This window comes from Camelus bactrianus, chromosome 4 (genome assembly GCF_048773025.1).
Source record: "Camelus bactrianus isolate YW-2024 breed Bactrian camel chromosome 4, ASM4877302v1, whole genome shotgun sequence".
NCBI lineage: Eukaryota > Metazoa > Chordata > Mammalia > Artiodactyla > Camelidae > Camelus > Camelus bactrianus.
In genome coordinates, this window is record NC_133542.1 from 50,162,315 (window position 1) to 50,188,532 (window position 26,218).

Below are 26,218 nucleotides of genomic sequence, written 5' to 3' on the forward strand. Positions count from 1 at the left end.
CACACCACACTCTCAGGAGACCTGAGCTTCTTTCTGGTGAGTGTATGGGACTGAGTGTGTCTCTTAGAGTTATATAATCAAGTCCAGTTTGGGTGGCCGAGTTCAAACTTGTGATGCTAAAGTCCCTTCCACAGGAGGTTGTTCTGTGTCCTCAAAAGGTCAGGTGACAAGGATTTCTGTGCCTCTCAAGCAGCACATTTCATTAGTGGACAGTTCTGTCTGACAGAAGTTCTTTTCTACTTTTTGGTCTTGAGCTACCCCTTGAAGCAAAAGAGAGAAGTGTCAGTCCTTTTCCATAAATCAACTTTCAGACAATTAAAGAAAGGGCTCATGACACTCGTACTCCTACCCCAGCTCTCCTTTTCACCTTATAATAGATCCTCTGACAGCTGTTCCCCGAATACCCTCAGTTTGTCAATGCCTTTCTTCAGGGTTGACCCAGAGGTCTGAGTCTTCTGCTCATATGGAGATCTGATCCATGGGGAATCACTTCCATGATTCTCTTCCACGTCATTCCACTTTTCTGAACCTCAGTTTCTCATCAGTAGAATGAAAAGAAGATTTCTTAATCCAGGATGGGCTCTGGGGCTCCGTGAATGCCCTGAAACTGGAGGCACTATTGTGTGTGTCATGAGCATATATGCATTAGAGGGAAGAAGAAAAGATCTATAGATTTTTATCACCTTCTCCAAGAGGGTCCATGAGTCATAGAAAGATTTTTTAAAAATTGGATTAAATGATATCTGAGGTTCCTCCCAGCTCTCACATTCTGTAAGTCAGAGGTCCTAAAATGCATGACATTTTCTTATTCCCTTGAGAGGAAGTTAAAGACCAACTATTACTAAGCCTATTATTCAGTGACAATGAAGAGATAGAATCTGACAGGCCCCCCACCCCAAGTACCATGCAATACCAGCTGAAAAGGTTAGAGCTAGACCTTTTCTCTCTTGTGGGGTAATCAGTTTCCTCTCACTGGAAATGTTCCAGCAGAAATTGAATTATCATCTCTCCAGGATAATATATAAGGAATTTTTTAAATTATGTAAAGAGCTGGTCTCTCAGATCTCTTCCACGTCAAAGATTCTGTGAGAACTATGTTCTCCCGTCTGCCTTAAATACCCTTCTTTCACTTCCCTCTTTTCTCATTTTGACATCATTTCTATGTAGCCATTTTTTCCTCTTCCAGTTTAGTCTCCCACTTCCTCCCATAGCTCTGCGAAGATACCTCTGTTTCAGCAGCATCACATCTAGAACTCACGCTCTGTAGGAGTGTGTGGGTCTGATTCCCCAGGAGATTGTCAATTCCTTGAGAGCAGGGATTGTATTATGTACCTCCATACTTCTAGTGCCTTAGAGTCCTTGATATGTAGTAAGAATTTAATAATGAATGTTCAATAACTACTCCTACAGTGGGTCTAAGGCCTTATGTGAGTCAGTCATCATTCTGGGCCTTAGTTTCCCTCTTTTTCAAATGGAAGGGCTGGACCAGGTCCTCTCTAAGGTCTCCTTCAGTCTCTGTAAGGGTACCACTTTAACTTGCTTGCCTTACTCACGCAGCAAACACATTGATGTACCATTTATCCTCACAACGCACACTGGCACTTACATATTTGTGCGTTTGGTTTTCCACCTCCCTCTGTATTTATAATGAGCAGATTATCATTTGACAGGTTTATGATTTTTAAAAGAAAGGTAAGAGCAAAGGGGTTCACCACTGCATAGACTTGAACATTAGACCTCGCTATGTGGCTTTCCTGGAGAGTGGTATTTGCTCAGTTTTGACAAGAAATTAATTCTGTCGGATACTGCACAAATAGGCAGGCTCTTACCCATTTCATGGTTATTCAGGTCACCATTGCCATGAATACAAGACCCACGAGAGATGTGATCAAGTGGCTTCCAGAGAAAAAGGAGTTGAGCATTTTTTGCAAATATCATTAGACGCAGATGGCAACACACTCATGCCACACCAAGACTTCTTCACTTCTAACCAGATCCAGTCACAGCTTATCTTAACAGCTTTACCTGTTAATAACAGTAATGATGAGGAGGGAGGGTATAGCTCAGTGCTAGAGGGTGTGCTTAGCGTGCAAGAGGTCCTGGATTCAGTCCCCAGCACCTCCATTAAGAAATAAATAAGTAAATAAATAAATCTAATTACTTCCCCCAAAATAAAACAAACAAACAAACAAACACCCAAAAAGTAATGTTGATTACTTATATTGACATAGTGCTTTATAGCTTACAAAATTCTTATATATTAAATCCATACAATAACCCAATAAAGTAGACAAGGCAGCTATCTGTAATCTCATTTCATACATGGGAAAATAACACAGAGAGGTTAATTTGCCTGAAGTCCCACAGCTAGTAGGAGAGATAGTTGGCACAGGAATCTCAGCCATACCCTAAGCCAGGGTTCCTACCATTGCTTGGTTCAGGCAGATCATCCTAGCAGCCCCCCTTATGTTAGAGGCGCCCTCCCGATGCCAGCACTCATCTGATAGGCCAGCATGGAACAGCCCTGCTTCTTTTTTGTGACTTACACCCAATATGTAACTGTTGGTGGCAGAACCAGGCCCTCAAGTCAGCTTTTGTCCTAACCCAGTGCTTACTCAGTTGTGCAAGATTGTTTCCAGTGATTGCTAAGAAAGTGGTACCAAGCCTCCAGCATCAATTCTGTAACATAGTTCAGTAAAAATCTTCTTACTGCTATCAAAGCTCACATAACAGAGCACACCAATATTCTCCTAAATCCTTGAGAAAATTAAGAAAATTAGTTTACCCCATTCCTGTACCAGGACCATGAACAGGAATGGCATTGGGGCAAAGCTGGGTTAAATCGGTACAACAGCAGGGCACACTAACCTGACTTCCCTTTTCTGTGGAAACCATTTAAATCACATCTCTCAAACCTCTCATAGTCTTGTATTCAAGGCAATTGGCAACTTGAATACTCATGGAATGGGAATGAGCCTGCTTTAAATTTCTGCAGTGTCTGATAGAATTCATTTCTTCTAGTTAGAACTGGACAAATACAACACTCTGTGGAAGCCACATAATGGAGTAGGGAAAAAAAAAACCCATCAACTCCCAGGACTCAAAAAACTTCGCAGGCCCAGAGGCAGGTCTGTGCCATAGTGTGCAATCGGACAGATCCAGTGAGGAGACGCTGAAGCCGTAGGACATTCAAGTTGTTGAAGTTACTGCCCTTGATCTGGGTCTCTGCACATCAATCTTTTGATCCCTTGGTTTCTTATTGGCCTTTTTTGTACAGTTGACATCTCGGCTACTAATTTGTAGAAGTCCCCATCCTTGGGTCTTAGATCTGGTTTGGGAGGGCTCCAGGGTATATCTTTGCCCCACAACTGCCCTTCAGAGATTTGCACCAGCCTCGGGTCTTTTCCTCCCTGGGTGGAACAGCACCCGTGCCTTCAGCCCATCATTTGGAGATCCTCTTCACCTTGTGCTGCACAGGACCCGAGGCAGATGTTAAAGATCTGATCCCCAGTTGGTGTTCTCATCTTCTTATACTGTAAGCCTCTGGGGAGCTGCAAAAGTTGCTCTAGAAAAGACAATACCCTTCAGACTAATTGGTAGCCCAGCAAAAGCTGTTGTCCGGATGATTTCCCTCAATGTAATAGAAAAAAAAAAAAAGGAGAGGAAAATGTGAGACTATTTTATGTATTAAGATTCTGCCACCTTAATAAATTTTATGCTAAAATGTTACTTGATATGTCACGGACAGAATTTTTTTTTTCTCTTTAAATTTTTGTGTAAACCAGAATAACGTTGGTTCTTCTTCTTGTATTTGTTTCCTAAACTTTATAAAAATAGGTCAAATGTATAGCATGACCCACTATGAAAATTAAAGATCTTTGACATTCTGTAAAAAATTAGTTAGGAGGAAAACACTTAAATTTTAGGACATTTCTTGAGTCTAAGAGTGTAGGAATAAAAGCTACACTAGAAGCCAGCTTGAAATGCTGTTAATGGTTACTTTGATGTGATGTTACCACTTTCTTCTTATGACCCAATTCATTTTTTAAATGAAGCAAGAAGATTGAGTGAAATTTTGAAAAATAATTTTGTCATAGAGATGAATTTTACAGGAAGAAATAAAGCCGCTGAGGCCCAGCTCAGCCCTGTGTCTAGTTTACCATGTAGCCTGGGGTAAGTCACTCAGCTCTCTGCCTCAGTGTCCTTATTTACCAGGTAAGAGCAGAGCCCTCAGTAAACTGAGTTTCCTTCAAATTCTTAGACTAGAAGCAGTGGTTCTGGATCTTTCTGCCCAGGAACACACGCACACACACACACACACATACACACACACACGTGGGATCATGTGCTCCTCTCTGGAGCTGTGTCCTGTGTGTGTGTGGGGGGGGTCGTGGTGGTGGTTGTTGCTTTCTGTTTCAGGGCAGCAGCGTAGATAAGACAGGATGCGGGTTATGCATAATTTCCCATTCTTATCTCACTGCCTTTTCCTCAGTGATCATTTCCTTTACATCAAGAACCACAGCTCTGGAGAACTGCACAGTTGTGGGCTGGGCGCCACCTGGCAGTTATTTTTAATGCGAAATGCATCAGTTTTTAGAAAAACATTAATTTCTTCTATTCATCACCTGAGGTGTAATTATATATTCTCACGATTACATTCTTCCTCCCGAATCAGCTTACTGAGCTCTACCAAAATGAAAAAAAAAAACCCCTTGCAAACCTCCCCCTCCAAGAATTTTTCAGGAGGCAGAACTCCCTTGCTTTCTGGACATCTGATCACTCTGAAAGGCTGAGATCCCCTGTTTGTCCTGTGGCTGCCTTTGTGGAAGCCCAGAAAGGGCCTGCAGGGACAGGGTTGGCCCAGAAGCTGATTGCACAGTGGTTTCTTGGAGTTGAAAAGGAAAGCTGTTTGGTTTCCTAAAGAAAAGGGAAATGACTGCTCGAATAACAGAGTCTAGGTTATCACCTCAAAGCCCCTCCCGATGGCAGTGATATCCATGCAGATGCCAAGACAGACAACCACACACATGTGTCTGTCTGGAGGACCAGTATTCTCTTAAAGTGGTTTGGCTTCTCAGGGCCAGTACGAAGAGCATCACTCCCTCTGCCTGCCGGGAGCAAGGCAGTTAGATCAATTAGCAGCACTTCCACCACCCAGATGCTTCTACCTTCTTCCAAAAAGCAGCTTTCTCCCAGACAGAGCACACTGAAATGGCACCTGCTAGCATCCACATGAATCTCAGCACTGATGACGACAGGCCGTCCAGCTCACCTGTCGTTGCATCAGCACACACAAGTGTCCGCAGTTGGCAAAGCACAGCAGAAGACCAGACTCTGGTGAAAACACTTGAGCTGGGCAGGAGTCAGCACAGCCCATCTGGCGTCCTTCTCTGGGATGGGACTCCATGAAGGACGATCAGAGGAGCAAGCTTGGACCTCAGATCAGGGGCTTCACCACACAGGACAAAAGACCTTCCAAAGGGGAAGATAAGTTGACAAGGCTTTAGAGTATAACTCAGGTATCTGTCATCTGGGGCTTCCGTGTCCCTTGAGATCTAAATAAGCTTGGCTTTAAATTGCACAGTCTGTGGAAATCTGAATTCTTTGACTTCTTGAGGGACTTGGGGTCTCTGCCTCAGCTCTTGCGTCATGTCTGGTATCTTAGCCCTGCAACTGGTCAGGCTGCTTATAAAAAAGCGTGTATGAGCATGGGAGGCCGTCCACAAAGCTGGTGTCATGGGGGAGACTCAGTTTCCCAACCCAAAGTGGTAGAGTTAACAATCCACACAAGACTTTCCTGTTCTCTGAAGCCTTACTACTCAGGGTGTAGTCAGAGGACCGGGAACACCTGTATGACCTGAGTGCTTGTTAGAAATGCAGAATCTTAAAACTATAAATCAACTCTACTCCAATTTATTAAGAGGAAAAAAAAAAAAGAAATGCAGACTCTTGAGCCACACCCCAGGCCTGGTGAATCAGAATCTAGATTTTAACAAGATCTCAGGAAATCCCAGTTCACTGAAGTATGAGGATCACAGATCTAAAGGCTTTTCTGTCTTCCTGAGCAGCAAATATATTGGGTGCTGCTGTGTATAGCAAGCACTGTTTAAAGATCAAAAGAAGCAATACCGGCCTGTTTTTCCATATTATTTGCCTTTGCCCAAACTACTCCCTCGGACTAACATCCTCATTCCCAACTATCTGCCTGGCAAACTCCTACACACCTTTGAGAATCAACAATTGAGACTTTCTTCCGGATTCCTCCACAAAATTAATCACTAATTCCTCTGTGCAAGCACGCTATTATAATATTTCTTCCATTATATGTTAGGTCTTTGTTGTCCTAGTTGTCCCCCTCTGGGTAGGAGGTTCTTCAAGGGAGGACTGAGTTCTCTGGTCCTCATTACTGTATCATCAGTGCCCAGCACAGGAGAGGCTCAGAAAATGTTAGTTTTCTTCCCTTTTTTTACCCTTGGCAATCCCTACAAATTAATGGCATCAGTCAAGCAAATCCTTTCCTTAACTTAGCCCCTTTGTCCTCAAGCACCACGCCCGTTTCTGGACCTGGGCCACCTTGGACCCATCTATATCAACCACCACTCATTTCTAGTCCTGACCTCCCCTGGCCAGCCCTCTTCTGTTCTGTTGCTACCCAAAGGTTTCAGCTTAGCCACCAGCTACTTGTGTATGACTTTTTGAAAACCATCCTACCTTCTGGACCTCATCTTCAAGATAAGTGGGTTTGACCCACTAGCTAGAGCTCTTGCGGGCAGTATTACAACTACAGGTGTGTTATAAGCAGTTGGGAGGTGCTTTGTAATTTTTTCATATAATCATTAAGGTTTGTCAGTAGTCTTTTTAATAAATAGAGAAGATTCAAGGTTATCCTATGACTTTTATTCTCTATTGCATCCTGATGTGCTTTCTGGAATAGGAGAGAAAAGGGTGTAACAACAGGTAGCTCCAGGGATCACACACAATCTTGGGGCACACACACCTTGGGATTGTGTTGTCTCAGCAGAAAGTTCTGTGATTACCTGATGTGTCTCAGCCGGGCACAGGTTGATCTGTAGGATTCTTTCCAGCTCCATCATTTTTTGAGCTATAAGACATGGGTAAAAGACAGGAAATTGTGAAATTGTGGAAACTGCAAATTTCCAAATCCCCCCTGTATTGTAGTAGCTCCTTTTAAAATTTAAATCCCACTGAGGAACACTTGAACAGGTAACAGAATTTTTTCCTCTTCCCCCTTGCTGTTGCTCCCAGGAAGAGAGAAGAAGAAAACAAGCGGAGAGAGGCGGAGCAGCAGAAGGGAAGGCTGAGCCCAGATGCCTGCAGACCCCAAGCCCCTCCTTGTCTGCTCAGTGCCCAGGCTGAGCCCCGCGGGCAAAGCTGGGCCCCCAGCAAGCAGCCTCCCTGCAGTGACACAGCCCAGGGCCCTGAGCGGAAAGCCTGCGGACGGTCTTCAGGCAGAGGGTCTCCAAGCAGAGCCCCCCAGAAGGAACAGCATCCTTCCCTAGACCTGCAGAAAACAGACCCCAGAAAGCCGAATGGTAAGTGTGTTGCGTTTGTTGTTCGATACTTACCCATGGACTGTGGGCTCTTTTGATTCATGTGTTTAGGCCATTTACATTTAAGGTAATTGTGTCAGCACTTAAGTCTGCCATTTCATTATTTCTTTTCTCTGTATTTCCTCTGTTTCTCTTTTCTTCCTTCCTGAAGGTTACTTGAACTTCTTTCAGGATTCCATATTGACTACTTTATAGTGTTTTTCAGTACATCTTTTTCTATAGTTTTTTGTGGTTGTTGCTCTGAGTTTTATAATACATATATGACATGGGTAGTATTACAGTATACTTATATATGATATATATGATATATATAAGTTGACTTAGTCTACTCGTATCAACATTTTATCACTTTGAGTGAAGTGTGGAAACCTCACTTCCATTTAGGTAACTTTACCTTCCTCACTTTTAAATATCATTGATTGGGTATCAAATGCTGTTACAGTTTTTGTCCCAATCACCAAATATATTCTCACATAAAACTCATGGGGAAAAGGAGAGTCTAGTTTATGTACCCCTATTTCTGTTTTTCTGTTGTTTCATCTTCCTTCCTGGTGCTCCAAATCCCTTCTTTCATCATTTCCTTTCGGTTTGAAGAACTTTCTTAGCCAAAATTTAAGGGCAGTTCTGCTAGCAACAAATATTTTGAGTTTTCCTTTGAGAATGTTTTTATTTCATCCCTGAAGAATTGTGAAACCAGATGTAGAATTTACCGGCAACAGGCCTCTTAGCCCTTGAAGAAGACTGCGCCACTTCCTTCTGGCTTCCAAGGTTTCAGATGTGAAAGCCACTGTCATTCAAATTGGTGTTCCTTGGTAATGTTCCTAGGTAACATATCATTTCTCTCTGGCTGCTTTTCTCTGTCTTTAGTTTTCATTAGTCTAATATGGTATGTCTTGGCATAGATTTAAAGTTTATCATGTATGGATTTTGCTTAGTGTGTTAAGGGTGCCCAAGACCACCCCAGGTTCAGTAAGTTGCTGGGAGGACTCATAAGACCAAGAATACATTTGTACTCACAGCTATGATTTATTATAATAAAAGAATACAAAGCAAAATCAGCAAAGGGAAAAGACACATGGAGCAAAGGCTGGAGGAAAGCAGGTGAAAGCGTCTAAGTGTCTCCTCCCGGGGGAGTCACATAGGCCATGCTTATTTCCTCCAGCAATGAACATTAACAACCTTTATCTACCGGGAAAGCACACCTAAACGTAGGACTTCAGAACTTTAATCAAGGTCAGTCACGTAAGTACCCTCTGCCCAGCGTGTGCCAAAATTCCAGACTCCCAGAAGGAACGCAGGTACTCAGCATAAGCTGTATTATTTGCACAAAGCAGTTGAGCATATTGAGCCATTCTTATCAGTTAGGGAATGGTGAGAACCCTCCAGAAATCTAGGTAAATGCCAACACAGTGAAAAAAGCAAATAATGTCTTAGTATTATTATGGAAACAGTTTTGACCTTTGACCAAAGAGTCCATGGGATTTCATGGTCAACCTAATTCAGGGCTTGGACAATTCAGTCTGTCTGTCTGAACGTTAATTTCCTTAGCTGTAGGCTGGGGGTTTACTTACCCTCTACCTTGCTAGGCAGTTATAAATAGAAATAAAATCATTAATGTAGAGTACTTGCTACAAAGCCCATGACTCATGGTAAGTCTTCGGTAACTGCTGTTACTAAATCACACTGCTGGTCTAGCCAAGAACAACCACATGAAAGTGTACATGAATGACCACAAACATACCTGGAATATAATTCCATAGCCTACTTATGCAGTGACAGTGCATTAGCAGTGTAAACCTAAGGATGGTCTAATGCTTTGTTATACATGCATTCATTTATTCGTTCAGCCGGCATTAACTAGACTCTCATGATGTGACAGCCACATTATATTTCCTCAGGATCTTTCCTAGCTTGGGACCTTTGCATATAAAATTCCCTTTACCCAAATGGATAAAAAGTGCCTCTTATTTTTCACATCTCGGGGTGCATGCTCCCTCTCTCTACAGCCATACCTTCCCACTAAATGAGGCTTTGTTTCCCTGCTCTGTGCGCCCAGCGCTTTCCTGTACTTCCTTATTATAAAGAGCCATCACCTTTTACTGTTGTTACCGGCTCGCTTGTTTTCTCCAGCAGGGGGAGATCTGGCTCCCATTGTCTATGATATACACACGTACTTCAATACCAGTCCTGGTCTGCACATAAGAGTAGTTTCAGAATTGCTAACCCACACCCTTGTGAGAAGCAAATTTACCAACCAGAGCACAGTATTTACATACGTTTCTTTTTATCCTTGGTCTTAACAATACTCAGCCAGAATATGGTTTTACAAAGTTACTTGGGTGAGTTCTCTTCTCCACCTTGTAGTGAGGTTACCTGATTTATTTGTAATAAAATTAGTTTATTTGTTGTTGTTTTTATTCCATTTTAGGTTCTTTCTCACATCCTAACTGATGCTAATTGCTGTTCTTTTAAACAGAAGATGACATTTTTCTCCTAATTATAAAATTATTTAGTGTACATCACTAAAAATCAAAATCAGAGAAAAGAACAAAGAAGAAAATTAAAATCCTCCTTAATTTTTTTAAAATTTATTTTTATATATTTTTTATTGAAATGTAGTTAGTTTACAATGTTGTGTCAATTCCTGTTGTACAGCATAATAGTTAATTCATACATATACATGCATATATTGTTTTCATATTCTTTTTCATTATAGTTACTACAAGATATTGAATATAGTTCCCTATGCTATACAGTATATACTTGCTGTTTATCTATTTTATATACAGTGGTTAGTATCTGCAAATCTTGAACTCCCAATTTATCCCTTCCCATCCCCTTCCCCTGACTGGTAACAAGTCTGTCTTCTGTGTCTATGAGTCTGTTTCTGTTTTGTAAATAAGTTCATTTGCCTTTTTTTTTAGATTCCACATATAAGTGATATGATATGGTATTTTTCTTCTTCTGGCTTACTTCACTTAGAATGACAATTTCCAGGTCCATCCATTTTGCTGCAAATGGCATTTTATTCTTTTTTCTGGCTGAGTAGTATCCCATTGTATAAATATACCACAACTTCTTTATCCAGTCATCTGACAATGGACATTTAGGTTGCTTCCATGTCTTGGCTGTTGTATATAGTGCTGCTATGAACATTGGGGTGCATGTATCTTTTTGAATTAAAGTTCCATCTGGATATATGCCCAGGAGTGGGATTGCTGGATCATATGGTAAGTCTATTTTTAATTTTTTGAGTAATCTCCATACTGTTTTCCATAACAGCTGCACCAAACTACATTCCCACCAACAGTATAGGAGGGCTCCCTTTTCTCCACACCCTCTCCAGCATTTATTACTTGTGGACTTCGTAATGATGGCCATTCTAACTGGTGTCTCCTTAATTTTCAAATACACAATTGTACAAATTCTTCTACTAGAACTTTTTTTTTTTAATTCAGAAAATTGTGGGCATCCTGTTTTGAGATCTTCTTAAATCATTTCTTTGTTTTCAACAAAAATATTAGTAGCTACTTAGTATTGTATCAGATTATGAATAGAACATGATTTGTTTAATCATGCCTGTATTGTAGGACATACAAGCTAAATAGCTTTTCATACGAATTTTTGTGTAAATTTCTTTAAACATGCTGCCAAATTTCATTCCAGGAAGGCTGCAGAAGCCTTTCTCACCCTTCTAAAAGCAAAAACCAAAAAACTCTCTCCAAATATTTAGGCAAATAATTGTTTTACTGAATCCTAGTTAGTAGGATGGGATTTTGTCATATTTTATTGGCTTTGTGTATTTATTTTCTGGATTATTCACTAATGTCCTCTGTCAATTTTTATATTGGTTTTTCATTTTCTTAATACTTCTAAAAGCTCTTTTCTATAACAAGGATAGTAACCTTTATCTGTCACATAGAATGAACTTTTTTGTTTATCTTCTAGTTCTGTTTCATTTTTTCTTTGAGATTTTTCTCTTTGTGGTTTTACGCTAGGAAAGGTTTTTCCCACTTTAAGATTTAATAAACACATGTATTTTCTAATTTTTACTATCTTGTATTTAGTTTTTTGTATAGGTTGGGATCTGTATATATGTATACACTGTATACATATTGTAATATATATACAAGGTTGGGATTGAATGATTTCTTTTTAGAGAATAAAAAGTTGTTCTAGCCATAAACATGGAATAGTCCAGAGCTGCCACACTGGCATTGGACTCTGTGGATACCGGCTCTGGAGGAGCACAGCGTCCCTCTCTGGGGCCATCCCCAGGGCCTGTGAGCACCTCATCTCCTCACCACAAATTCAAAATGCCATCTTTATTACTTATTTTCATATGTGGGAATATTTTTAGCTTTCTATTCTTTCTTATTGATCTATCTATACTAATACTCAAATCACATTATTTTTATTATTACTAGTTATTAGTATCTAATAATATCCAGCAGTCTCTCCATTATTTTTCTTTTTTCTTTTCCTTTTAATAGAGTTTACTTTTTAGAGCAGTTTTAGGTTCACAGCAAAATTAAGCAGAAAGGACAGAGAGTTCCCAAATACTCCTGCCTACACATGCACGTACGCCCCCCAGCAGCAAGGTCCTGCACCGGAGTGGTCTGTTTGCTACAGCTGACGAACCTACATTGACGCATCGTTGTTCCTCAAGTCCATAGTTTACATCAGGGTTCATGCCTGTCGTTGTACATTCTGTGCGATTTCACAAATGTATAGTGGCTTGTATCTAACATTGTATACGGAATAGTTTCACTGCCTACATTAGAGGTCTCCAGAGAAACAGAACCAATTAAATAGATAGACAGACAGACAGACATAAAAGAGGTTTGTTATACAAATTTGCCCACTTGATTGAGCAGCTGAGAAGTCCTGCAGTTTGCCACCTGCAAACTGAAGAACCAGCAAAGCCGGTGATGTGATTCAGCGAATCTGAAAGGCTTGAGAACAGGGGAGCAGATGTTCTGAATGTGTGTCCAAAGGTTCAAAAATCAGGGGGCTGATAGAATAAGTCCTGGTCCAAGTTTAAAAGCCTGATAAATGGGAACACTTAAGTCCATGGTCAGGAGAAAATAGATGTCCCAGCTCCAGCAAAGAAAGCAAATTCGCCTTTTCCTCCACGGTTTTATCTATTTAGGCCTTGAACAGACAGGATGGTGCCCACCTGCCTCAGTGAGGATAATCTTCTTTACTCAGACTGCAATTCAGGTGCTAGTCTCTTCTGAGACACCCTCACAGACACAGCTAGAAATAAGGTCTTACCAGCTATCTGGGCATCCCTTATACAAGTCAAGTTGACACATAAAATTAACCATCACACTGCCCTAAAAATTCTGTGTGCTCTGCCTATGCATCACTCTCTTTCCTGAACCACTGGGGACCATTGATCCATTTAGTGTCTCCATAGTTTTGCCTTTTTACAGAATGTCATACTGTTGGAGTCATACAGTATATGGCCTTTTCAGGATGCCTTCCTTCACTTAGTAATATGCATTATTAGTATTCATGCAAGTAAAGTAATATTTCACTTAATAATATTCTACATGGCTTTGCAGCTCATTTCTTTTTAGTACACGTTTCATTTTTAGCTCATTTCCTTTTAGTTCATTTCTTTTTATTGCTGAATAATAATTGCGTTTTCTGGGTAAACTGCAATTAATTTATCCGTTCACCTACTGAAGGCCATCTTGGTTGCTTCAAGTTCAGGCAGTTATGAATAAAGCTACTGTAAACTTCCATGTGCAGGATGTTGGGTGGGCATAAGGTTTTCATTCATTTGGGAAACACCAGGATTGCTGGACTGTAGAATCCAGGTAAGAATATGTTCAGTTTTGTAAGAAGCTTTCAAACAGTCTTCCAAAGTGGCTGTCCCATTTTTCACTCCACCAGCAGTGAGTGAGCGTGCCTGTTGCTTCTCACCCTCATCAGCATTTGTTATCAGTGGTTTTGATTTTCACCATTCTAGTCGATGTTTAGTGGTATCTCATTGTTGTTTTAATTAATTGGGTTTTGTTTCATTTCACCTTTGTGTATGTGAAACATTGCAATAGTTCTAAAAGTCAGAGCTCTACAGAAAAGTTTACTCAGAGACGTGGGGCTCCCTCCTCATCTCACTACTCAGTTTCCGTTTCCTTCTTTCTATCCCTTTCCCATTCTGTCCTTGTAGGTATCCAGTCTCTTCAGTTTCTGGTTTATCCTTTCTATATTTCTTTTGTAGAAATGAGCAGATACAAATATATCTTCTCATATCCCTGTCGTTCTTACGTGAGGAGTGGCATAGTTTGAATACTCTTGGTACTTAAGAATAGTTATTTTAAAGTCTGTTTCTGAGAACACATTATCTGGATAACCTGTGTGTCTGTTTTATTGTCTGTTCTCTCTCTTTCTCTGAATATTGTCTTGTCTCCTCATCAGCCTGTGTACTTTCCACTGAGTACTGGACCACTGAATATACAAAATTAGAGAAATAACTTGAAGGCCGGGATGATATTAATTCCTCCAGGGCAGATTGACATCAGCCTCTGTCAGACATTTAGGAGCATAAGCAATCCAAGGTCACCTTAACCCAGATTCCAGAACTGAGAGGATGCAAAGCTGGGCTTCAGTCTCTGTGAGCATCAGTCTACCACCAGTCTACCTTTTCTCCTAAGACATAACCTTCCAGGGTCACAGTCCAAAACAATGCTTCTTGGCAGGATCTGGACTCCAAGTTTTGTCCTCCAAACCTGGAGGGGCTTACTTCCCTAAGGGTATGGCCTTGCTTGTCTCTTGGTTACCTGATTCTCTTGGATCTTGGCCCCATTTTTTTCTGCCTTGTTAGCTCCTTGACGCCTTCAAACAGGTGGTTTGTAATATTTTGTTCAACTTTTCTGCTGTCCTTGGTGGTGAGTATGCTTCAACTCTGCCGTTACAGAAGCAGAAGTTTCTTTGTCATTATTAATACTGAGACAAAAATTTTCATTTCAGATGTTGTATGTAGTTATTTGTTAAATATATACATATTCTTTTCTCAAATTTTAAGTTTCTTTTGTGTGTTCAGTCAGTAGGGGTGGGGCATGCACACTGTTCTATTAGCTGAAGTTTTTGTTGATCTAATCTTGCTATTTGCTCTGTTATCTATCCCTCACGGTAGATTGTTTCCTTGTGCATTTTGTAATTTTGGATTGTGAAGTCATTTTCAGAAGGTCCCCTCTGTGCAGCCTGCGTTGAGGGCATGCCGCCCTAAAGCAATGCTGTGTTTGCTTCCTGCAATACCACCATCCTGAGACTAGTTTTTATTATTAATTTTTCCTATGGGTTATAAATAAATGAATAACCAAACCCACATGAGACACAGGACTTTGGTTTCAAATTCCCATGGGAGACTCTTTACCCGATCCAGAACCTAGGTTGAGACAAACTTCTTTGTCATCTCCTAGCGCTGGGAAGCAGATTTTTAATCTGAACTGTCATTTCCCAGGGGTCTACCACCTCAGCAGTCATGGCTTCATGCAGGGTCTTGGTTTCAGTTAACTTTCTGCCTTTCTGTTCTTATCCAGATGTTAAAACATACCAGTTACTTAATAAGACCAACGTCTTTGTTTTTGGCTCCCAGGAATTTTCTTTATTTTCTTGAAGGCACTATGGTGCTTTTAAAGCAATGTTTATTATATTTTAGGCAGCATTTCTAGGTGCTTATAGGGGAAGGCTTTCAGGTTATCTAATGTACCATTGCTAGAAATAGACGTTAAACAATTTTGTCCTAATCAGCACTATGGTGGTGACGTAAGAGGCCAAGTCTGAATATTTTATGTGAACAAGGGAGCAAAGCTGCCCTACCGTGCAAGTTTTGAACAGTAAAGATTCTTTCCCCTTTTCCTTGTCTCCTCAAGAAATATCCAGAGAACATTCTAAAGGCCGACCTGCCTGTGTCCACTTCAGCCCCAGTCAAGGCAATGACGGAAGCCGGCGTCCTGGAGTCTCCTCTGTCGAGAAGTCCAGAGGTGAGACGGTTGGCGAGCAGCAGTGCGACAAGGGGAAAGGCTCCTTGAAGCAAACCTCCTGTGTCAGGGTGGCTGGGCCTGAGGAGGAAGGAGAGGACCCCAGCCGGGCAGCAGCTGGCCTCCCGCGGCAGGACGGCCCCTGGAAGCTCAGCCGGCCGCCGGACGCAGCGCCCAAGGCCAGATGCGCCTCCCAGAAAAGGCGCCTCCAGGAGCTCAGAGGAGGAAGGCGCTCCCCGGCTGGGTCCAGCCGCCCCGGCAGTGCCAAGGGGGAGGCGGTCCATGCTGGGCAGAGTCCTCTCCACCCCCGGACACCAAGAAACACAGTGACGCAGGACAAGCTGGCAGGAGGGACCTACTCAGATTTGCCACAGAGGACAGAGGTGTTGAGGTCAGGAGTCAGGAAGTCGAGGACATCTGTCCCGTCTGAGGACGCTCAGCCATCTACGGAGACTGATCTGGCGCCTGGCGCCCTCTCTGGGCAGAGTGTGAGTATCGACCTTCTCCCCGTAGAGCTGCGCCTGCAGATAATCCAGAGAGAAAGAAGCAGGAAAGAGCTGTTTCGCAAAAAGAACAAGGCGGCGGCGGTCATCCAGCGGGCCTGGAGAAGGTAGGAAGCCAGGAAGCCGCAGCAGCTTTGGCATGTGGCTGTCCAGATCCCCACGATGTGATACCCCCGTGCTCTGTGATACCTTCTAGTAAATTCCATGTGCTGGCGTGACATTGAGCCTGCCCATGAGAGTCACACGTGTGTAGATCTTAGTCATTTATATTGAGTAAGCTGGGAGGTGTTTTTTGTCCAGAAAGGTAGGAAAGCACCCAGGATTGCCCAGTATAAATGAAAAACCAGGAAGCCTGAGTTTCAGGTGAAGCTCTAACATGTTACCTGACCTTGAGCAAATCATTTGGCCTCCCTGACCCTCAGTTTCCTCCTCTATAGAATGGGATTTAACAGTTGCCACACCTGTCCTGTTTATAAGACAAGTTGCTAGAATAAGATTATGTGTACTTTGTGAATTCTAAAGCGCTATATATGTGAGATATTTTACTTTCCTTCTTAACTACCCAGGCATAGATACAGTGGATTGAGTGACTGAAATTTATTACAAAAACCTGCGTGAGCATCAACCGAGCTCAGAATGTGAGAGTGGTGGTGGAGGCGTCCTAAAATACCAGGATGAATACCACCTGAGTGTAATTATGGGCAGATTGGAGAAGTCCTCTGCTGCAAGTTTCCACATATCTCACAATCTCCACACTGCAGGCCCCACTAGGGCCTAAATCCAGATCAGGCCTTTCAATGATGACCATGCCCAGGGGAGGGCCGGACCCATCGCTGACAGATGGGAGTCACATGGCCTCCATCTCCAGAGAGAGGACGTTTGATGGGGGAACAAAGCCAGCAAAGCACTGTGAGTACAGGTGCGCCGCGTATCAAGGTGCCTGTCAGGAGATGAAAGGGCCGGAGAGATGCTGGCGATTTGGCAGAGAGAGAGGAGAGCGTCTTTTGAGGTCCAGTGGGAGGCCTCGGGGACTGTCGTGCCAAAGACCCTAACCCAGAGCCGGGCATCTGCCCCAGGCTTGCACGGCCATAGCGCGTCCTCGGGTCTGTTCAAGCTCGTGGCCGTTCACAGAGGCGCTCGTGCCGGATCCCCTTTGCTCTCCAACCATGCCAGGAGGCCATCATGATAGGGATTAGCGTCCCGTTTTTCAGACAAGCAGATGGTCTCAGAGAGGAAAAGTGGTCAGATTCAGCCCTTGAAACTCTCTCTGGCTCAAGTCCAGGGGTCTTTCCCTGACGTTCTCAGTAAAGGCAGTGTTTGCTGTGGTCAAAATAATGGAGGCGGAGGCCAATCACGTACCCCTCACCTCGGAACAGGCTGCCTGGATGGGCTCACACACATCAAGGTAATGTTACGGGGGATGGTGGTGTTACTACTGTTGTTAATACTAGCAGTTGGCATTCGCTGGGCCCTGGTGCCAGGCACTGTTCTAAGTGGAGTTACACATGTTAACTCTAATCCACACAATAGCCCTGTGAGGTAGATACTGTTCTTATTATCCCCATTCCACAGAGGAGGAAACTGAAGCGCGGAGAGGTTAATCTCCTGCCCAGGTTACAGAGCTGGTACCCGCCAGAGCGGGCTTTCAGCTCAGACTGTGTGCCCCTGAAGCCACAGACGGGAATGGTCCTTGTTCCCTCTCCTTGGGGCGTTCCGCCAGGGCATGCACTGGCTACCATCCCAGGGGAACTTCTGTTAAGTATTTCAGCTGAAACCTCGGAGCCAAACAAGCCAGTGAGGTTTGCCATGTGAGGCCCCACAGCTGCTCCCCAGCTGAAATGCCTTCCCTGTTAGACTGTCCTTTGCCTCCTTTGAAGAGTCAGTAGGTGACAGGTCCTGTCAGTAAGTGTGTCCATAGCAGCAAATGAGCCTTCAGTCACCCCCCCACAGACAGTGGGCTCATAGCCAAGGGCCCACCTGGGGAGGCAATTACACAGGCCCCCTCGGGCTGCCCCACTGTGCAATTCTGCGACCTGGGACACCAACGCCCACAGGGCTTCTGGGAAGCTGAACATGGTGGAATGTCCCGGGTCTGGCGAGGGTAAAAAACCCTTTTATTGATTCTGCTATAGCCACATACACATCTGCCATTTGAAGTAGAGGAGCCCAAAGTGCTGTCCCGGGACAGTGTGTGGTGTGTGACACCAAACCTCAGGAGCCCCGAGGGCTGGGGTCGGGAGCAGGGCCTGGCACACGAGCGCCCATAAACGCAGGCCGCGTTCCAGGAGATGCGTCCCGGAGGGAGGCAGGCCGGCCGGACCACGCGCAGGGTGGGCCAAGCAGATTGAACCTGGGGCCCAGAGGAAATGAAGCTCTTCGTTTTATTACCAGTCAAGTCTTGACTATTTTAAAGATTGAGGCCAGAGCCTGGGCGAGCTAGGCTGGGCTGGAAAGTTGCTTTGGCAGTTGCCGCTTCCTGTCGGTAGCCCTCCAGCGCGCGCCGAGGTGAATTAGCAAGGAGGGGCTGGACCACAGGACTGCATGTCCCCGTCTTCTCAGGAAACCAGGAGTGCGTGTTCCCCTTGAGAAGGGGAGAACAGAGGCTGTGACTGGCCACGAGGACCACCAGACCAAGACTCAGTCTCCACACGAGCCTCGATACCGCGGGAGCCGTGCCCGCTGAAAGCCGAGCTCCGACGGCGCAGCCAGCTCCGCGCTCTGCCCGCGGAGCGGGGGTGAGCGGGGGCTGAGCTGTGGGGCCGTGTTGTCCCGGAACTCTCCCTTTTCTCTACAGTTGGCTTTTCGGAAATGTGGTACATGCTCTAGTAAAGGGACGCCGTGGTTTGCCAGGCTCCAGGAAAAGAAGGGAAGAATTATGTAGGAATCAGCCTTTAGGGCAGGAGGGAGGGACTGCACCAAGCGCTTCAAGGAGCTTCTAGTCCTGGGGAAGAAGGTTATGTCCCGTTTGGTGTACTGTGAGGTCGGGCGCGGGGCCGCTGCTCTCTGCAGCACCCTCTAGGCCCACCAGGAGTAGTTAATCGGCTACAGATAATGACGCTGATGTAGCTTTCCTTGGGAGCCTCCAAAATAGCCGTGCTCTGTAGCTTGGGAGTGCACGTGGGATTAACACCATCAGATACAGCCTTCATCACTGTGCCTGCCCCTCTTCTGTTAGCTCTGGTAGTTTTGCTTTATATATTTAGGTGCTCTGATGCTGGGTGCATAAATATTTACAATTGTTATATCTTTTGGATGGATTGATCTCTTTATCATTATATAATGACCTTCTTTGTCTCTTTTTACCAGTTTTAAAGTCTGTCTTGTCTGATAAATTATAGTTACCCCCGCCTTTGTTGTTGTTACCATTTGCTTGAAATATCTTCACCCTCTGTGTTCTTCTAGAACTAAAATGAGTCTCTTGTAGGTAGCATATTAGATCTTGTTTTTTAATCCATTCAGCCACTCTGTGTCTTGATTAGAGAATTTAATCCATTTACATTTAAACTAATTATTGATAGATAAGGATTTACTATTGTCATTTGTTAATTGCTTTCTGACTGTTTTGTTCCATTGTTCTTTGTTTCTTACCCTGCTGTCTTTTGTGTGTGTGTTTCAATGCCTTTTGGTATCAGTCTGCTTTGACTTCTTTTATCATGTACTTTTGTATAATTAGTATAGGTTTTTCCCTTGTAGTTATTATGAAGCTTACATAAAATATCTTAAAATCATAACACCCTATTTTAAACTGATAACTTTTCTTTGATAGCATTTCTAAATTTACTTTTACCTCCATCCCCCATTTTAGGTTATTGATGTTACATTTTACATATTTCTTATATTGTATATCCAATAACAGGTTATTGTAGTTATGGTTATTTTTACTACTTGTTTTACTTTTAAACTAGAGTTGTATGTGAATTACACACCACCATTACCATTCTACAGAATGTAACTTTGACTATCTGTTCACCATTACCTGTGAGTTTTACACTACCTTCTTATGATGATTAATGTCCTTTTACTTCTGCTCAAAAATTTCCTTCAGCATTTTTTGTAAGGCAGGTATGATGGTGATGAGCTCTCTCAGCTCTTATGTGTTTGGGAAAGTCTCTCTCTCCTTAATTTCTGAAGGACAGCTTTGTCAGGGATAGTATTCTTGGTTAACAGTTCTTTTCTTTCAGTGTTTTAAACATTTCATCCCATTCTTTCCTGAAGTTTCTGTCAAATGCTTATAGTCTTACAGGAGTTCACTTGTATGCAATGTCTCTTTTTTTCTTACTGTTTTCAAAATTATTTTTGTCTTTGACTTTTGACAGTTTGATTAATGTGTCTCAGGGTAGCCCTATTCTGGTTCAACCTATTTGAGATCCTTTGGGCCTCATGGCTGCATGTCCATTTCTCTTCCCAGGTTTGGGAAGCTTGCTGCCATTATTGATTTAAATATACTTTCTGTCCCATTCTTTCTCTTCTCCTTCTGGAATTCCCATAATGCAGATATTGTTTCTTCTGATTGTGTCTCGAAGGCTTTTTTCACTTTTTCTTTTTTCTTTTTGCCTTCTCTGACTGGATACTTTCAAGTGTCCTGTCTTCTAGGTCACTGATTCTTCTGCATGGTTAAATTTCTTTTGAAGCTCTCTGTTGAATTCTTCAGTTCAGTTATTGTATTTTTCAGTTCTAGAATTTCTGTTTGGCTTTTTTTTTTTTTTTTTTTGATGGTTTCTATTTCTTTGAACTTTTTCTTATTTTGTATAGCATTGTTTTCCTAATTTTGTTTGGACATCTGTGTTCTTATAGTTCACTAAACTTAAAGAGACTTCTGAATTCTTTGTCTCACACATCTCCATTTCTTTAAGGTCGGTTATTGGATCTTTTTTTCCTTTGATGTCATGTTTACCTGATTTTTTTTTTTTTTTTTGTATCCTTGATTCCTTATGTTGGTATCTGCACATTTGAGTAAGCAGTCTCCTCTCCTAAGTTTTCTTTGGCAGAGATAGTTATTTACCAGTCAGCTCAGTTTGAGTTTCTGGATGTGTCTTCTGGTAACATCCTTGGGCAGGTGGGGCTTGCTGTCTCTTTTTGGGAGGGCCGCTGCCCAAGCTCTGAGGTTTGAGGGCAGGGGGAGGGAGGAGGAGGGTGTTGCCACTGCTGGCTGAGAACCACTGGCTGGGGCTGCTGGTTTGGTTCCTTGCTCCAGTAAGGATGTAGGGCTCTGCAGTTGCCTGGGTTCTCTGGTCAGGCTTACTTAGTCAGGACTGGGTAATACACTCAGCGTGGGCAGGGCTGTGATTTAGCTTTCCTGCTCTGGTGGGACAGTAGGACAGGTCTCAGAACCTGCACAGCTCACTGTTTGGGGACCCAAATGAGGCAAGACTGTGCACTGAATTCCCTAGCCAGACATAGGCACCAGTTTCATTGTGTAAGGGGGAAAGCCGTGGATGTGCTCTCTCTTCAAGTGCCACTGTAAGAAGGGCTGGTGGATGGGCCGTGCATCTTCCTGTGTGCTTTGGTTAGGTTCCCTGGTTGGATGGGCTGAAGGCTGTATTCAGCAATGGCTGGGGCTGTGAATTACTTTCCTTGCCCAGGAAGAGTGGGAAAACTGGTTCCAAGGGTGGCAAGGCTCTTTGTTTTTGGTCTTGATTCAAGCTGGCATGCTCTCCAAGTTCCCAGGCTGAATAGTGCTACTGGCTTTGCTCAGTGGATGATCAGCTCTGCTGCTGTGCAATAGTCTTCTGCACTGCTGGGCTCTGCAGCTTCGAGGTGGTCCAGCCAGCCTTTCTTGTCAGGTAAGGGCCAAGAACTACACTCAGCAATGGGGTAGGCTATGACTCAGCTCCCCTGGCTGGGCAGGGTCAGCGTAGGCTCCAGGGCCAGCAAGGTTTTTTGTTTAAGGTCCTGAATCAGGGAAGCTACACACCACTGAGCTCCCTGGGCAGACTGTGCCACCTTCTTGGTCTACAGATGAACAAAGCTACTGGTTGGGTCTACTACTTGGACTCTACAGGTAGGATCTGCTAAGATCCACATGCTGGTTGTTGCAAGCCCCTCACCCCTTCTCTGTCACAATTGGATTCCCAGGGGTTAAACCCCACAGCATCCCTGGCAGTCCCCATGGAATGAGACTAGCTAGAGCCGGAGCTCCCAAGAAGCAACCCACAGTGTCCACTCTGAACTCTCTTCTCACTGGAAGAATAGTCTGTCTTCCCACTAGAAGAATTGCAGGCTCGGTGTAGACCTCTCAGTGTAGGGCTGTGCTAGCCTCAGGGAGGGGCAGTGCTTCCAGCAAGTAGCTACTCTTCTTATCCTTCTAATGCTGTCTGTCTCGGTCTCTAGAGCAGGGGGTGCTTCATCCTCACTCCCATGTTCTAGGATTTTCTCACTGGTGCCCATGAATAGTTGGTAGTTGTTGTTGTGAGAGGGAGCAAAGTCAGGAGTGACCTATGTTGCCATCTCAGTGATGTCCCTTCTGCTCAGCCTTTGTCAGATTCGTAATATCTGCCTCACAGATGTATTTTCAGGCTTGATCATAGGGAAAGTGCCTGATATACATCCTGACCAAATGGCCCCTTCCACATTGTAGCCCAGTCTTCCATCCTCCTTCCCTTGCCAAATACACAGTGCTTCACACACTTCTCACATTACTGACTTTCCTGCACCTCTGCTCATGCCAGTGCTGCTACCTCGAATGCCCCTCTCTGCCTAGCAAGCTCCTACTCATCCCTTAAAACCCAGCACAAATATTAGCCATCTAGCTCCTTGCTCTCAGATAATACTTCTCATTCTGCATATATTTGTTTACACATTGGCCTATCCCACTTCGAGGGCAAGGACCCATCTGATTGATTCCTAGTCCAAGAAGTACTGATGGACAAAGACAGAATTCAGCGTTCCAACATCATGCCACTGAGGTTAGGAATGGGAGCTTGAATGAATCTCCCAAGAGTTCAGCAAATACTATTCCTATAGCTTCTAGGAACTTTAAGGAATGTTGTTTTTTTCAGTACTGTGATCTTAAAGTCCCTCCCTTCCTCTGACCCCACAGCTATCAGCTCAGGAAGCACCTGTCCCACCTTCTGCACATGAAACAGCTTGGAGTCAGAGATATGGACAGATGGGACCGAGAATGCATGACTTTGATCCTCCAGGTTTGGAGGAAGGAACTGGAACTGAAACCTCCAAAGACCTCGGCAGTAAGCAGGACCACCAAGAGTCCATCCAAGGGCAGCTCGGGCACAAAGCCCACCAGGCACTCAGTGCTCAAGCAAATCTACGGTAACTGTCCTTCTAGGTACTTTGTAGTTTACAACAAGCACCTCCACAAAGTGTCACATCAGAATTTGAAATGGGATTTAATTACATTGGGCAAACCTCCATTCAGGTAGGAACTCTATTATACTTCCAGGCACCAAGAGAATTCTCAGCATCACATTAGTGCCTCCCATCCAGCAATTCAGGGTCAGAATTGGTTCTTGAGGCATTCTGGCATCTCAAGAGAGAGCCTTCCGGCCGAGAGATTCTCTGCTGGGCTTCATGCCTAAAAGCCTCACCACTGCAACCTCTCCAGGCTGCTGCCTGTCTTTCCCTGAAGTTCCCCATTTAGAGGACTCCAGGCACAGGCAGACCCTGCCTCCTCACATTGATCTTCCCTATGCTTAGACAGTACAGGGGCGCCCATCTATGGGAATGCCCCAGATCCAAGCACTGCTGTGAGTACTTGTTTAGCAGATGAACTGCTGCATACTGAAAGGCTTCCAGCTCTGGAAAGTGCCCATCCAAATAAACTCAGCAGAGAACAAGCCCAGCTAGCTCCCCAACAGAAAACAGTCAGAGCACCTTTAGCAACAGATCTGTGGCCCTGGCAGCAAAATCTCAGGACTTGACCCTGGGCTTGCATGATTTTTTCCACACCATACCTTATTTATCTTAGCAGAGACACGTGCAAGTTCAAGCTTTCACCTCAATAAGGAATTAAGAACTTGGTCAGGCCATAGCTGTCACTGGTCAGAAATAGATGATCGTTGTTGGTTGATTTCAGGTTCTCAAGAAGGGAAGGTACGCCAACCCACAAGATCTTCAAAAGCCCATTCTGTGCTGCATCTCAATTCAGGTAAGGCAGCCACTGAACAGGCAAAGCAGATTGGGGAGACCACCTGGGGAAACAGTTCCATTTTTTGTTTCATCCCCAAAGGTGAAAGACGTTAGAACAGACTGCCAGGGGGCTCCAGTGGTCATTCGATTTCAGGTATGCATGTGTTTTTCATCCCCCTTTCATGGAATTATCACTGCAGTCAACATCTCTCCAGAAGAGGCAGGCTGTTTTTACAACCAAAAGCTGTTAGCGTTATCTCCAGTAGAAACAATGTACGGAGCCTATTACTGATCACTTGTACATCCCTGTTCGTGTAAAGGAGGGGAAAACACAAATACTGTCATTCTCCAAGTAATTCTTCGGAAGTTCTTGTTCTGTTTTGGTTTCACATTAAGATTCTCCATCTCCTTCCCACAGATGGGAAGAAGCCCTTTGACCACAAATTCTGGCTTTTACCTTTTGGGCAAACGTCCCATGAGGAGGACACTTAATATTTTAATATCATGTCCAGCTCAGGCTCAACTGTGCATACTTTTACTCATACAGAAGCAGCTCAGGGAACTTTCTTTTTAATCACAAGACGAGTGTTTTACTCAGGGCCCCTTCATTCATGCCAGCATTCAGTTTGGATGATAAGTTCAGTGCTGTCAGCAGTTAATGCCAGGTCCGGTGTTTCTCATGGGTGACTATGGCAACACGCTCCCCCCAGTCCCTGCTCCTCGGTCATCCCGCAGAAACTGAGCGCAGCTGGGAAGGTGAACAATGACTGTCAGCATGAACTTTAACATTCATTTAGTTTTTGACGGGGGTGGGGGTGGTAGCTGGAGGTGGGAGGACAAGAATTAGTGCCAAAGCTAGTAAGAGTTGGGCAACCCATGTAATATAGGCAGGCTGATCAGGAGTTGATGGGTGGGGCAATTAGAATCTTTTGTAAGGTATCAGGCCCATAGTTCCATGTTAAAAAAAAAAAAAACACAACTCTTGTTGAGTGATCTGAAGAGTGGTTTCAAAAACAGAACTGTCAGATAAAACTGCCAAAGAACTAACATTTAGGTAATCAAATATAAATTTTTGAGCATTTTTTACTTTGTCTCAAGAGAAAAGCCCAGGACTACCAAATCTTTAGAAATGAAAGTGTTTAGCAGCATAAAAGGTTTTTAGTTAAAGGACAGAATAAACAAATTCAAAGAAATACTTAGTAGTTTCTTAAGCCCTCATATGAACAAACAGCTTTTTTGTCCTACACTGGCTTGAAAATGGACAAGAACTGAAAAGAATCTTTTCAGACACTGAAACTTGGACAAATGTTTTTTGAGGCCACCCACCCACGTTAACCACTAACCTGAGAATAAGAGCTGTTAGCTAGTTTTGCTGCAGCATGTGCTTTATACAGAATACATGTCTGTAAATTTCCATGACTTGGCCATCCATGTAAGTTTGTGATCCTGTGGAATCACAAATGCCAAACTGAACCAAGGAGAAACCATTAGCTTTTGTCTTCACCTTGAATACTCTTCATCTTTTGCTTTGAGAATTCCACAAGGTTAAGGATCTTGGGATTCTGCTCACCGTTCTACTTAGTTTTAGTAAGTTGTTTGCACATCGTACGTGCTCACACTCATCTGAGTGAAGCCTGTTGCTCTAGCCATCAACGTAGGGGGAGGCTTTAGTATTGCCTTTACGTCTTCAGAAGGAGCAGAAAGTGAGCTGGAAATGGCGAAGTAAAAGCCTCCTTGGACTTTGTCTACATGCATTCGGGAGACAACCGCATTCTCCCGTCTTCTATACCCACCCTGCAAACCACCTACATACACACCCACAAAGAACAGCTGCATAGTAATTAATGATCAGAGAGCATACATATAATGTCCTAAATTTGGAGGCCCCTCTCTTTAAAAATAAAAGAACTTCCTTTAAAAAATTCCATTCCAGTAAATAGAATAACCATGGCTTAAGGGATTACTGGTACCCCTGTGTGAATGCAGAATATTCCTGCCCACCTACAGAGAGTATGCAGGTGACAACTCAAGACTTGATGGAGTAAAGGCAGCCAAAGACACACGA

The 26,218-nt window shown here is 43.6% G+C and overlaps 1 protein-coding gene across 13 annotated transcripts in view; it reads left to right on the forward strand.

Annotated features, from left to right (window-relative positions):
* Positions 1 to 26,218, forward strand: part of INVS (inversin) — a 122,552-nt gene that overhangs the window by 93,801 nt on the left and 2,533 nt on the right. For 7 of the 13 annotated variants that reach the window (XM_010952941.3, XM_045515241.2, XM_045515240.2 and 4 more), the window contains 4 exons: positions 7,267 to 7,553; positions 15,458 to 16,175; positions 23,108 to 23,337; positions 24,101 to 24,172. In XM_010952941.3, the coding sequence (XP_010951243.2) occupies positions 7,267 to 7,553; positions 15,458 to 16,175; positions 23,108 to 23,337; positions 24,101 to 24,172 (1,307 nt within the window). Of the gene's footprint in view, positions 1 to 7,266; positions 7,554 to 15,457; positions 16,176 to 16,634; positions 16,978 to 18,627; positions 18,804 to 23,107; positions 23,338 to 24,100; positions 24,173 to 24,253; positions 24,308 to 26,218 lie in introns of those variants that run through there. The other 6 variants (XR_006724247.2, XR_012506466.1, XM_010952946.3 and 3 more) reach the window with 6 other exon arrangements.